General features: G+C 43.3%; 1 protein-coding gene across 1 annotated transcript in view; it reads right to left on the reverse strand.

Annotated features, from left to right (window-relative positions):
- PLPP3 (phospholipid phosphatase 3) overlaps positions 1–15336 on the reverse strand; it is a 101867-nt gene that overhangs the window by 24862 nt on the left and 61669 nt on the right. The window contains exons 3-4 of the mRNA XM_049879371.1: positions 7983–8263; positions 7524–7581 (exon numbers count right to left, since the gene is read on the reverse strand). Of these exons, the coding sequence (XP_049735328.1) occupies positions 7524–7581; positions 7983–8263 (339 nt within the window). The remainder of the gene's footprint in view (positions 1–7523; positions 7582–7982; positions 8264–15336) is intronic.

A 15336-nucleotide genomic window follows, 5' to 3' on the forward strand; every position in this document is an offset into this window, starting at 1 on the left:
CTAAAATTAATGTATGTGCAAGTCCCTGGCACATAGCACATACTCCATAAATACAGCTCTCTTCTCCCCACAGGTCATAGCTTCAAAATGAAGATCCTGCAGAATTCCAACAAAACCTCCTTAGAAAGTTCTGGCTAAATTCAAGCCTACTTGTCTGGTTTGAACCGGCAGAGTCAGATGTGGTGTGAGTCACACTCCCTCTGCTTCTTGCTAAGTCATTTGTGTTTCATTAAATGATTTGCATACTGGTGAAACAGGTCCGTACTGTCCTCTTACTTCATTTCCATTGCTCCTGGGACAGCTCTGCTAAAAGTGAAAAGAAGGCTTTTGTCCTTCTGTATGTCCCTGTCTACCCTCTTCTTGGAATCCAGTCCAGATCACCGACAGCCACAGTGAGGAACTTTTTCCCTTCTGGGATTTCCTCCATGGCTCCCATTTGACTATGGTCCATGTGCCCCGTGGCTCACCTACATGGTGGGTACAGAACTAGAATTATTTAACTATGAAGTAGTTTATATGTTAGTAATTGGTGTAATAGGCCTTTAAGCCCAAAGGTGAATTTCTAGTTGATTTTTCTCCTCTTTAAGAAGGAAATCAGATTTTGTCTTCTGTCACTGTCAGGGCGAGGAAAGAAAACTACCATTTTGCTAAGCACTGTTCTAGACACCGTGCTGGGTGCTTTCAAGTTTATTATCTGCAGTTGTCACAATAATCCAGCTAGGTAGGCACTACTGTGCTCATTTTACAGATGAAGCAATCAAGACTAAAAGAGGCCATGTCACTTGCTCACTTTACATTGAATAAGGCTTGCTTCTTTACAAGTCCGGAAACCCTGGTGGTGTAGTGGTTAAGTGCTACAGCTGCTAACCAAAAGGTCAGCAGTTCAAATCTGCCAGGCACGCCTTGGAAACTCTATGGGGCAGTTCTCCTCTGTCCTGTAGGGTCGCTATGAGTCGGAATCGACTCAACGGCATTGGGTTTGGTTTTGTTTTCTTTACAAGTCCGTGCTCTAGGCTCAGAACAACCTGGTTTCTATAGGGAATTAGTGCATTGAGACAAAGCATTGGTCTTTTTGTACTGAGCCTCCGTCCATGGAGAAAAGAAGCAATTTGAGGGGACTATACAGCTGCCATGGACTAAAGGACAACCTCCAGGGGTTCTGTTATGGATTGAATTGTGTCCCTCCCAAAATGTGTGTCAACTTGGATAGGCCATGATTTCCAGTATTGTGTGATTGTCCACCATTGTCATCTGATGTGGTTTTCCTATGTGTTGTAAATCCTACCTTCATGATGTTAATGAGGTAGGATTAGAGACAGTTATGTTAATGAGGCAGGACTCAATCTACAAAATTAAGTTGTATCTTGAGTCATTCTCTTTTGAGATATAAAAGAGAGAAGGAAGCAGAGAGGTAGGGGTACTGCCTACCACCAAGAATGAAGAGCCAGGAGCATGAGAGTTCTTTGGACCTGGGGTCCCTGCACTGAGAAACTCCTAGAACAGGGGAAGATTGATGACGAAAACCTTCCCCCAGAGCTGATAAAATGAAAAAGCCTTCCCCTGGAGCTGGCACCCTGAATTCAGACTTCTAGCCTCCTAGACTGTGAGAGAATAAATTTCTCTTTGTTAAAGCCATTCACTTGTAGTATGTCTGTTATAGCAGCATCGGATAATTAAGACAGGTTCCGTTTGGAACTTCTGGCTTTTCTTATTCACCTGTCATACACTTTCATAAATGCCCACATCTGAAGTACATTTGTACAGCTTTTGTAGAAGTAGAAGAACCTCCAAACTGATCTTGAACTGACTTAGTGCACCTTATAGCAGAGTTAAAAGTGTTCCCCATTAGTACACCACACAGCAGTTACTAGCCCTTTCCTCTGTGTTTCAACCCTTTAGCCCTCCTCAGTAACAGAACTTAATCCAACTATTTTGCAGCTATTTACTTTTCAGTCTTTCTGCAGAAAACTGTGAGCCCTTTTTGTGTCCCCAGGTCCTCTTAACAGGGTACAACACACACCAGGTATTCAGCAACTTCACAGTGGGTGGGTGGGTAGATGGGTGGATGGATGGATGGATGGATGGATGGATGGATGGATGGATGGATGGATGGATGGATGGATGGATGGATGGATGGATGGATGGATGGATGGATGGATGGATGGATGGATGGATGGATGGATGGATGGATGGATGGATGGATGGATGGATGGATGGATGGATGGATGGATGGATGGATAAAATAGGGAAAAAGGAGAGGGAGATCATTTGGTGCAGTGGCTTATACCTTTTGGAACAACAATCTTGTTCCTATCCTGGTGTGGGCATTTTATTCAGATCCTAGGATCTGTGGGAAGACTATGCTTTGTGGGGATATCGAAACCCACTGCTCCAGGATTTAAATATGTTGAACAAAACCTCAGTGACTAACAACCACAGGCTGGAGAATGTGGCTGTTAGAACGCAGCCACTTCCCTGTTTCCTTGGTACCCAACACAGCCTTGGACGTATAAACAGTTCTCACAGGGCACCACGGTGAGGGAAGACGTACATTGTTCAGTGAAGGGGCAGCAAAGGTCTTCCCTGTACCACACAGTCCCTTAGGAACTTATCAAGTGACTGATGGGGAAACAAAACAAAAATTCTGATGGGGATGGAAAGCAGCATGGCCTGTGAGTACAAGAAGACCAGGGACTCATTAATTCATCAAATATTTACTGCACACTTACTATGTATCATGCCTGTTTTGGAAAGTGGAGACACAGCCATTAGTAAGGAGACAAAATCCCCTCCCCCACAGAGCTTACAATTTGGCTGGGCAGACAAACAAGTGAATATATAGAATTTCAGATGACGATAAATTTGGAAAAAAAAAAAAGCAGCAAAAGGGAATAGGGAGGATGGGAGAAGGGGGTGCCATTTTAAACAAGGTGGTCAAAAAAGGCTTCTCTTAAAAAGTACCTGAAGAAGGTGAGGGAGCCAACACACAGATTCCTGGGAAAAAAGCACAAGCAGGCGAGGGAATCCCTTGCTGCTAACTTACCGCTGCCTATTCCGGGTTGCAGAATAAAGAGTTGAGACCAATGATTCCAAAGGCCTTTTCTGTTTTCAGGTGTGCCCTCCACCTTGCTCTCTACCAGCCATCAAAGCTGGGCTCAACTGAACACCCATAGTTTCCCCAACCACCATCCTACTTTACAGCTGCATGTTGATTAACCCTACTGGAAGCCTCTCTGGCTTCTGCCATCCTCAGCCCAGGTTAGCTTGGGTACCCCAATTCTGAGCTTCCATAATAACCTGTGCATCTCTTCCCCTATTGCTCAGTGTACCAGGTTGCAGTCAGTGCCTATCTCCTCCTCTAGGCTAAGAAACTCCCCAGGGCTGTGACCACGCCTTACTCACCTCGGTATTCTCAACTTCTAGCGTAGTAAACCCATTGCCATCAAGTTGATTATGACTCACAGCAACCCTATAGGATAGAGCAGAACTGCCCTGTAGGGTTTCCAAAGAGCAGCTGGTAGATTTGAACTGCCAACCTTTTGGTTAGCAGCTGAGGTCTTAACCACTGCGCCATCAGGGCTCCATTCTAGCATAGTGCTTGGTGAATAACTGTCACTCAGTAAACATGTGCTGAAAGCTGAGTGCATCAGTGAGTTCCTTAGGGCAGGGCCCAGGTCTGATTCATTTCAGTATCCCCAGAAGGCAGCACAGTGCCTGGTCCAACAGAGGTGACACCTGGTATACCACATGAATTGGTGCCTAGCCCTGATGTTGCCATTTTATCCAACCATGGAGATGCAGGGCCAATCCAGATGTGGTCCTCTGGGGTGTGGGGTAGGCCAGGGCTCAGGGCTAGGAAACAGAGTTTATACTTATATATGCTGCAGGGTTTTTTTAATTAGAATTTGCACGAATCTCTAACAAGCCTATCCTCATCCTTAAGCTTCCATGCCCAGAGATAATTTGGTGTTTAGGGCATGGTTTTTCCAAACAAACCATTTTGCAAATTAAACCTAACATGGAGTGCCCTTCAAAGTTATGAGAGGCTCCAGGAACGAGACTGGTGCTGGAAGCCCAGAAGTGGGATGGCTGGTGCTTCTGGTCTGCCACTCAACTGTGCACCCTGAACCCAGTGGGAACGTGGGCATGCCTGTGTCCCTAATGGCTTCTCATCTTTGCTTTCAGCATTTGTGATAGTTCAAACTTCTTTCACATGGAACTATAGAGGCTGAGAGATAAAGACGCGATTTAATCCTGCTCTTTCTTTGGATGGATGGGGTAAGTAAGGTCCAGGAAGGAAAAGTGGCAGCACCTCTACAAACTGGACCTAATTTTCTCCTTTTTACAGATGAGTATACCGAGCCTCTAAGGTCAAGTAACCCAACTCACAGGCCCACGGCTGATAACTGGCATGGCCAGATTTGACTGCAGGATTGTCTGGCTCTAAAGGCAAAAGCTGACAATGCTACACCCAGCTGGCTCACACATGGTTCTCCCCCAACGCTCCAGGGAAGCTGCAGAATCACAGGCTACATTAAGGCACACACAAGGTACACCAGGGGAGGCCATAGGCTGTTCAGCCAACTCCAGGACTTCCTGAAGCCCAACATAAAAGCATTGGGGGAGACTCTAAAGGCTCCCTGATGACTGACTGCAGGAGTCTCCATCGCCCCTGGCCAGCAGCAGGCAGCAGGCAGCAATGGTGTTCTTCAAACTTCCTGTAGAAAGTTTTGCAAACTGGGCATTAAAAGGGCCCGGATTTCTGTGCAAATCACATAAAAACCACCTCTGGCAAAGACCACAGGTCCTTATTTTTTGGTTGTTAGCTTCAGAGGTTTCAGGGCAAGATAACCGTACAGTTAAAAGCAGAGCCGTGTGTATATTGTTGTATATGTGGGTGTCTGTGAGTTGTGAAGGCTGAGAGTGTATATGTTTGTATGAGTTCCTGGGAGTACGTGGTATGTGAATGGGGGCAGGGGAACATGCAATAACATGCTTAGAAGATGAGGGAAGCTCCCCACCCTTTCAGGAATATGAAGGCACTATGTTTTATTCCTCCCTTAAAGAGATGGAAATAGACTTTCATTAAAATATACTCCTTCGCCATCAGCCCACAGAGTGTTCTTGTTGTCCTCATAGCTGTAAGGACTCGATGGTGGGGGTAGAAAGGGAGTATTTCAGCTGCTAAAGCAGGTCTGAACAAAAGCAGACTTCCTTCAGGTAAAACTGAAATTAGGGTCAGAAGGTATATTCCTGAAGTTTATCTTTTTTTTTTAATTGCGGTAAATATCCAACATACGTACAACATACATTTCAACATTCTTCACATGTACAATTTAGTCACATTAACTGTATCTATCATGTTGTACAGCCATCACTATTAGCCATGTTTGACTTCCTTAAGGGTATCTGGAAGAGGTTTTTTTGTTTTTGTTTTGGTTTGTTTGTTTGATAAGTGCAGTACAATGAAAAGAACATATGGCGACTCTGGAGTCATAAAGACCAGATTTCAAATACATTTTCTGCCTCTTACCATTTGTAGAACTTTTACTAGATTCAGAGTTTTTGTTTTTTAATCTGAAAATAAGGTAATCAACGTGTATCTAGTTAGGTTACTGAGAGAATCAAACATTACAGGGTAAGCTCTGACCAGGGCCTGGCACATAGGAGGCACCCCAAAACATGCCAGCACTTTCACTTTGGAGACAGCTGCTGGGGACAGAATGCACAGTGTTGGTTTCAAAATTATCCAGTGTTTTCCTCTTGGAAGAAAATGAAGGGACATGAAAGAAGTACCCTCATATGACTCTGTTAAGCACCTTTACAAAACACTGAAATTACATTTGTAAAATTGCTTCCAGCCGTGGGTAAAAATGGAGCAAGAACCTAAATATCTTTGCTAAATCATCCTTCCTAAGAGTAAAACATGAAAATGAAAAGAGAAGGAAGGGAAGTACTATTCATGAGTAAATAAAATCCATGCTAAATGGGTTCATAAGTTGAGGTCCACCTTTGAGATCTACAACCTAGGTAACAGGAAGCCCAGAGGGCTCTACTTGGAAAGTACTGGGGGAAAAACAAAACAAAACAAATACTCTCTGTTGTTTTTTTCCAATTCCTAATTATGTTTTTCAAATAAGTTGAAATCAAACTTTTTTTTCCAAACAGCTTACACATCTCTAAGCAACATCTGACCTCCCAGCACCTCCTTGCTCTGAACTCCATCAAAGCAGCTGAAGGCAGGAAGTGCCTTGGCACATGGACCTCATTCAAGGGGAGTGGAAAGGCTAGGGAGACCATATTTAACTGACAAGAAAAATAGACCAGCCTGCTGTCTGTGCAGCAGCTGGAGCAGAGAGCAGAGCACTTCACCTACACTGGCCGAGTGTCCAGGAAATGGGAGCTGACGCTGGCATAAGGGAGGCAGCAGCTTGAAGTCAGACATGTGTGAATTCATATCATGGTTCCACCACTAACTGAAGGACCTCAAACATGCTACTTAACTTCTCTGTGCTTTGGTGTCTGGATCCGAGAAATGGGAATAAGGATTTCGTGCTTCACATCACGGTTATGAGGTCATACGGGCTCATGGATGCAGGGGTTTTTTCTTACAACTCAGAATCACTATATGTAATCAGATAATAATGATTTTTAGAGCCCTTTTGTACAGCGATCATCTTCCATAAAGATTACATCAAAATCAAACCCCTTGCCATCGAGATGATTCTGACTCATAGCGACCCTACAGGGCAAGAGAGAACTGCCTCATAAGGTTTCCAAGGCTGAAAATCTTTAGGAAAGCAGAGCCACTGGTGGGTTCAAACCACCGACCTTTCGGTTAGCAGCCAAGTGCTTCAACCAGTGCACCACAGGGGCTCCTCCAAAAAATTACAGCTAAGAAAATCCTACAGATCAGTTCTACTCTGTAACACATGGGGTCGCCATGAATCAGAATCAACACAGGAGCAATGGGTTTGGTTTCTTTGTTATCAGCAGAACATGGAGGAGGACTGACATATTGAACATTGCCAGGAATTTGATCAGAAGGCTTGGATTTGAGTGACAGTTCTGGTGTTTATATAAAATCTGGCAGTTCACTTGAATTCTCTGAGACTTTCTCAGTAATCTCTTGCCAAAAAATAGAGATAATAACATTACTTACAACATCAGGTTATTGTAAGGATCAAATAGGTTAATGGCTTTGCAGAAAACAGTGGTTCTTACCTTAAAACTGTATACAAATCTTTTTATCGCTTTATAATTTCAAAATGGGTGCACAGCCCTCATTAAGCAGCCATGGCAAATATTATTTTTATTTGAAAAATAAAAAGGGAAAGCCTAGAAAGTGTAACAACTTCTGCTAAGGCAGTGACAGAGCTCAGAATGGGACCTAACTTTTCTAACTCACCTCGAGTTTAGGGATTTCACAGGGAAGTCAGTCCCTAATCATTTTGAGACCTGTATGTACAGAAGAGATTCAGTCTGCAGCTGGACTCTGTTCTCATCAGAGGGAAGGTACTTACCACCAAATACAGCATGGTGTACATAGAGAAGGAGGCATGGCCGGAGAAGAAGGACTTCCTGCAAGAGTAAGAGAGGGCCATGAAATGGTCATATTCACATTCCTGATACATGTCTGTCTATCTGTCTTCCCTCCCTAGATTGTGACCTTAAGAGTGGGCACTATGTCTTGTTCATTTTTATATCCTTGGTAGTGCTTTGAACATGTTACCTGGAACACAGCAGTCACTCATCAATGCATGAATAAACAAAAAAAAATGAATGTATGTATCATAATCATTTATTTGTGCAAGAATGTGACCATTTGATCATGAGCTCCTCAAAAGTAGGAAATATACCTTGTTTGCCTGTGCAAGCCAGAGCCCAGTGTCAGGCCTGGCGCCTAGTAGGTGCTTAGTGTTCACTGAACTGCAGAGCATCAAAGGGGTGCATACTCTGGCCATGGGGAGGTGGTGTCTCACCTGGCTTCCTGGATTTTGCTGTCATCTCCTCTGCATCTGTAGTTTTGAATGTAGCCCTGGGAGCAGTTGATCTGGCTGAAATCTGGGTCGCAAACGCTCAAGAAGTGAGGACGCAGGCGCCCTATGGACACTTTGGCAATGTCTGTGAAGGACTGGCTGATGGCACAGCCAAAGACAAAGCAACCCACTTGCTTATAGAGTGCTGCCACGTAGGGATTCTGGATTGTTGACCGGGACTTCTCCTTCAGGTAATAGATCCGGTAGAATTCCCCTGTGATGATCTGAAAGGAAACCAACAGGGGAATTAGGCAGAATCGAGATCCATCATCCAAACTGATACTGTCAAGATATTTAGTAACAGAAGAATGTTCCATATATAACTCAGGTTATAATCTATAAAATCTCAATTTTCTATTTAAAAGGTACACAGACACAAATATGTACAGGAGGAAAGATGAAAGTGCTAATCTGGCCACTTATTTATTTATTTATTTTTAAGTCCTGTAATGGCCATGTAATACCTTCGCAACTAGAAAAATACACAATAAAATATATTTATGTGTAAATTTTATTTTTTTAAAGGGAGAGGCAATGACTTACCTACAGGAAAAAAATTTAGATGAAGAATCAAGGATATTTTTAAGGGAATCCAGGGATGTCTGGGGATCTAAGCAAATCTCAGGATTCTGGGATTTAAAGAATTACCAGCAATGGTTTGACTCTAAATAAAGTCCTCAGCCTTTGTGCCAACACTGAGTCATGGGGGGTGTTTCAGCATAAAATGGTGAATGCCCCAAGGCTAACTCCTAGGTTTGAATCCAGCTTCTGCCACCTACCTGGTGTCCTTCAGCAATGACCTTTCCTAGCTTTAGTTTATTGGCCTTTGCAGAGCTGATGGCTTATCTGTGATAATATGGATGGGAAATTACCTGGGTCACAGAAAGTGATCCTTTTATTTTATTCTTTAAATTTAAAGGCATGGTGTGATGAAAAGTACACAGTCTAGGGGACTTTTAGTACACCATCCTTCAATGCTCTCTCATTCCCTCAAGACTGCCTGTGCTGCCTCCTCAGATCCTGGAGGATGGTGAAAAAACTCATTGCCATCGAGTTGATTCCAACTCACAGCAACACTATTGGACAGAGTAGAACTGCCCCATAGGGTGTTCAAGGAGTGGCTGATGGATTCGAACTGTTGACCTTTTGGTTAGTAGCCACAGTTCACCATTGCTCTTAACCACTGTGCCACCAGGGCTTCAGAGGACAATGAGTCTTAATTTTCAAATTCTTCCGCCATTGCACTGGGTCTACTACTCAATGCTTAGGGGATATTGATGACTTCTAAAAAAAAAAAAAAAGCCACCAAGTATTGATTACCTACTGTGTACCAGGCATTGCTTTTATACACATTATTTCATGAAATCTTCATAACAGTCATGAGATAGATACCACAAAGATGCAGACAGGGGAAGTACCTTGCCTGAAATTGCCTGTTTGGGGGGCTCAGGGCCAGCTGATTCTCTGTAAGGTAAAAACCTATGACATCTAATGGCAGAAAACCAATTCTGTCTTGGTGATGCACATCCCAAAGGGAGATTAGCACCACAAGCCTGCTGCTCTTGTCTTAACTCCACAACGCAGCCCTGGACACTTCCTGGTTTAACCACAGCCCAGAACAGAGATGTTCTACTCTTTGCTCACCACAAAGTCCCTTTCACACTTCCTCACAGGGCAGGATGATGAGCCACACTTACCCTTTCAGGGAGCAGAGACCATATTCACAACCACAAGGGAAGCAATTGACAGACATATCCGGACACTCCTTTTCAAAGGCTACCATTATTCTTTTATAGTGGGGTAGGGCAACGGACACGGGTCTGGTCTGGTCTAGATCCTCTCGGATCCAAAGTCTAAGGGTAGGACAGTCATGTAGGAAAAAAAATGTCTGCTGAATCCAGGGACAAGCAGGTACAGTGGTGTTAACAAGCTATTACCCGTGCTAACATTATATAGTGAGTCTATGTTTATAAGCAAGAAGCCCTGGCGGAGCTTGGCTGCTAACTAAAAGGTCGGTGGTTCGAACCAACCTAGTGGGTCTGTGAGAGAAAGACCTGGCAATCTGCTCCCGTAAAGATTACAGACTAGAAAACCCTATGGGACAGTTCTACTCTGTCACATGGGGTCACTATGAGTCAGAATCAACTCAACGGCACAAAACAATTATGTTTATAAATGCTCTCTATTTGTAAATGTTACAAATTGTTTTCTCAGATTATATGCAGTGTGATTCTTTATTAAAAGAGGATGGCCAAAGTCCAGGCAAGCCCAGCATTCTGGCTAGCCATTCCCTGGGAGGGTAGTACTAAATCCTGACCCAGAGTGGGTGCTCAGAGACTACCAGTTGAATGAACAAATGAGCTAGACTTTGAAGGAAGGGAGCAGGATAGTCCTCAGAGCTGCCTTATTATAAAACTGGAAATACCCCCTAAATATTACTAACAGCCCTTTGATAACACATTGCAGAGATTAAAATTGGAGAAGCACAGCAAGTCAGAAATGAAAGGGGCCATTATATCTTGAAGAAGCTAAGGTCCAAATTCACTCAGATCTAAAGATTAGACCCAGGTGTTCTGACTTCCCACCAAACATTCTTTCCTACCATTCATGATCTAATTCTCCTTTTGAACCTGTTTATACTTTTACCCTATGTAACCTTGCAGCCTAATGAGTTCCAGATGCTTATTAACCATGATTTCTTATTCTTCTTTATTTATAAATCATGCTTAGTGACTTTATATGCAGGAGGAAGAACACTAAAGTAGGAGCCAAGTAGCCAGCATTCAGGGCCCTACATGGGCACTACTCATCGAGTGAAATGAGAATAAGTCAGTTTCCTCAACTGCAAAATGAGAGCACTAGACTCCATGATTTCATAATTGCAATGACATTTATTCTCAACTCTCCCATGCTACCTCCACCATTCTCCTCCCAATGAGGCGAAGGTCATAAGCAAAAGCAGAGGAAAATTACTTCCTCAAGATGACACCACAGACAAGGAGTGGAACCAAGGACCCTTGTCCTTGGATCACTCCTGAGTTCCCTGACCCATACCACTGCCAGAGATTAAGAAACCATTTCTATGAAAGTTTGGCTTGATCATCAATTGACGTGAATTCCCATTTGACGCTGAGAAAGAGCACCTGGACATCTAGCATGAACTTAGCATATCTCACGCGAATTTACTGGCTAATGGTGAGTCACCCCTCTGCTTCAGTTTGCTCACTTTAGAGAGGAGTTGGATTTCAACTCAAGGACTCTTTTCAGTTCTAATATCGCCCCACTCTAAAATGTCAGTTTAAGTGCCACAGTTTTGCAAACTGTAAACTAGTAATGAAAATGCTTCCTCTGCTCACGGGAAAATAAGATAAAGGGGAGAACATTTTTTGGCACCTCCAAGTGCTAACAACAGAGGCAATATTGGCAGCAATCTCTTACTTTTCTTTTGCACATTACAGTCTCATTTAACCTCAAACTCTATGAAGTAGATAAACTGATTCTACCGATGGGGAAACTAAAATTCAGGAAGATAAAGGGACTTATCTGAAGGTTCTGAGGCCAGTGAGAGAGTTAAAAGTGTTCTTAGTTGCCATCGAGTTGGCTCCAACTCACAGGGACCTCATGTATAACAGAACGAAACACTGCCTGGTCCTGCACCATCTGCAAGATGATTGGTATGTTTGAGCCCCTTGCTGTAGCTGTTGTGTCAGTCCATCTCATGGAGGGTTTCCCTCGTTTTCACTGACCCTCTACCAAACATGATGTCCTTTTCTAGTGATTGGTCTTTCCTGAGGATGTGACCAAAGTCAGCAAGGCGAAGTCTCGCCATCCTCGCTTGTAAGGAGCTTTCTGGCTGTATTTCCTCCAAGACTGAGTTCAGAGTAGAACCCAGGTATTCTGACTCTCAAGTTCAGAACCTTTTATGTCTGTTGTTATTAAGAACAGTTTCCACTGCAGAATAACAGTTGCGTATTTTCCAGGACAGAGCCAGGCTAAAGCCCTTCAGCAGACACATGACTCCAGGCCCACATGGCTTCTGGGGCAGCCGTGACAGATCTGGGAGTTAATGAGCAACAAATTATGTATTTTCTCTATCCCCTTGTACTGAAGGGTCGGGGAGTCGACAACACAGCCATAAATCATCATTATGAACCAGCTGGACTGGGCTTCTTGTAATCCTAAGCCTTAAAAGGCCATTTAATGAAATTTGGGCTGTGAAAAGCAGCCCGAATGCCCCACCTCTACAGAAGGGGCGAAGGCTTAAATTGTTCTCCGACACGTTACACACCTAACTCTGGAGTCCCAGATTTACTGCTTTCGGACTTTATTCATTACTCACAATGTTTTTATTCCCAAGTAATAAAATAAGCTCTTCCCTCTCCCTCTCCCTCTTCCTCCCCCTAAAAGGCTGCGGGACCCCCACCCTGGACTCCATTCCCCATAGCCTTCATTTCTGCTGCAGTCAGCAAGGCTGTGATATGTAAATTTCATTACTGAGAAAAAAAAAAAAAAAAGCCTTCTATGTTGATCCCTTTCTGAAATGGCAAGCAACAGATTCTGGGGGTGGTGGCAGGCTGCCAGGTCAGCAGAGAGTTCTCCCCTACCTGCCTTTTAAAAGCACTTGGCACGGAATGTGGAAACTAATAAAGTGGGAAAGCAGTGCAATTAAGCTACAAGAGGACAGACAGAAAGGAGAAAGGGATCAGTCCTTGCCTACGGGTCTCGGCAGCTGGAAAGGGAGTATTTTCCAACTGTGAGACAGCTCCTCTTCCTGTCTCTTCTGATATTATGGTAGAAATAGCTTATCTGCCCACATAGTAACAAATATTTAACTGTTCCAGAGAGGAAATTTGGAGAAATGTTAGGGGAGTCTTTGGAAAGGATATAGCACAGAGTGGTGAAGGAAGTATCCATTTTGGAACCAGAAGAGCCTGGGTCTGAAATCCCAACTCTTACCTTAGAGGTGATTTCACCTCTCTGGGCTTGGGTGCCCTCATCTATAAAATAAGATCAAAAATATCTACCTGGCAGGTATGTCAAGTATAAGGTGATATGTCAAATGCCTGCCACATAGCAGATGAGCTCTCCAAAGCAACCCTATGTACAACAGAACAAAACACTGCCTGGTCTATGTGCTATTCTCATAATCGTCGTTATGCTTGAACCCATCGTTGCAGTCACTGTGTCAATTCATCTTGTTGTGGGTCTTCCTCTTTTTTGAAGATCCTCTACTTTACCAAGCATGATGGCCTTCTCCAGGGACTGATCCCTCCTGATAACATGTTCAAAGTATGTGAGATGTAGTCTCACCATCCTTGCTTCTAAGGAGCATTCTGGCTGTACTTCTTTCAACGCAGATTTGTTAGTTCTTTTGGCAGTCCATGGTATATTCAATATTCTTCTCCAACACTGTAATTCAAAGGCATCAATTCTTTGGTCTTCCTTATTCATTGTCCAGCTTTCATATGCATATGAGGTAACTGAAAACACCATGGGTTGGGTCAGGTGACCTTAGTCTTCAAGGTGACATCTTTGCTTTTTAACACTTTAAAGAGGTCTTTTGCAGCAGATTTGCCCAATGCAATGCATCATTTGATTTCCTAACTGCTGCTTGCAAGGGTGTTGACTGTGGATTCAAGTAAAATGAAATCTTTGACAACTTCAATATTTTCTTCATTTATCATCATCCCACCAGGGTAAAACCAGAAAATTTGTGTATGGATGACTTGGGTTTTGACCATTTTATTGGGAATATCTTTTCGAACGGGACAAAGTGAGAGGCAAGTCTATACCCAAGGCAGAAAGGATAATCCTACAGTTCTGTTTGTGTTATTTTTAACATTCCATTCTAAGTTATAAATTATCCTTAAAAAAGTAATATTTTAGCACATAGGGTCCCCACAATCCCTTTTTTAGAGACTGAGAACTCATCTTCTGCCCCTGCTGAGCTTGAAGGATAAACTTCCCTATGTTTTGGTCTGTTTTAGTAATAAATATTTGCATAGCCCTTTACACCTTACAAAGCACTTACACATCCACTGTGTTGTTTGCTTCTCATGAATCAGTAAATTATTATCAACACTTCATAGGTGAGTATGGCGAAGGTTAGTGAATTGGCCTAGATGAAAAGAGAGGCTGTGGCAGGGCGGTCACTGAAGCAGGGGCCTCCTTGTTCTAGTTCCTGTACTTCTCCCAATGGCATCATGCTGGCTTACCCTAAGAAGTTCTAGCGGGCAATTGCACATCTAAGTCCCTGCTAGCCAAGGATGCCACACTGTCCATACACACCTCAGATATGCAGGTTGATGCATTTATGCATCAGATCAGATTAGATTCACTCAACACACATTTGATGGAGAATAATGAGGGGGAAGATCATTCTTAGTTTATTTCTCAGTCCCAAAGGTAAGGAAAAATGTAATGTGTTTGGCTTCTGCCTCTAAAGACAGAAACAGAAGTATAACCGTATTGTCCCTGAAGCTGAATGCTCCATCGACTGCATTAAAATGGAGTATCTTTATTGTCTAGAAATAATTGATGAAAAGTTATTTAATCTTCTATTCTTCTCTCCTTCAGCTACATTCAGCCTCTTGACAGGAAATAAGTGCCTCACAGTCCAGGAAAGGTGATGAGGATATGGATCTGCCCACAGCTACCAGTGGAATTTTGGGGCTTTTATGAGTTGGAAACCCTGGTGGCGTAGTGGTTAAGTGCTACGGCACTCCTTGGAAACTCTATGCGGCAGTTCTACTCTGTCGTGTAGGGTCGCTATGAGTTGGAATGCACTCAACAGCACTGGGTTTGGTTTTGGTATGAGTAAGTCAAAACTCCAATATCTAGAATATGGGTGGCAAAGAGGCCAGAGACAGAGGCAGCAGAAGCTATTTATTGGTTGAAATCAGCAGTAGCTGGCCTATGCCCACAAACTTTATGAAGAAGGCACTCATGAGGGGTCATTATTTTGCCAAAAGTCAGAGATTCAGAGAAATGAGTCTTCTTACTGACTAGCTCTGTTAGCCGTGCAAGAGTCAGTAACTGTTCTTTCTATAGCACTGCTTACTGCCAATCTCGTTTCTTTTTGAAGTTGAATTCCCTAACCAAAAACCAAACCCGTTGCCATTGAGTCGATTCCAACTCGTAGCGACCCTATAGGTCAGAGCAGAACTGCCCCATAGAGTTTCCAAGGAGCGCCTGATGGATCTGAACTGCCGACTTTTTGGTTAGCAGCTGTAACACTTAACCACTACGCCTTCAGGATTTCCTTGAATTCCCTAGGCTTCCTTAATATCACTGTGCT

Source organism: Elephas maximus, chromosome 3 (assembly GCF_024166365.1).
Source record: "Elephas maximus indicus isolate mEleMax1 chromosome 3, mEleMax1 primary haplotype, whole genome shotgun sequence".
NCBI classification, from domain to species: Eukaryota; Metazoa; Chordata; class Mammalia; order Proboscidea; family Elephantidae; genus Elephas; species Elephas maximus.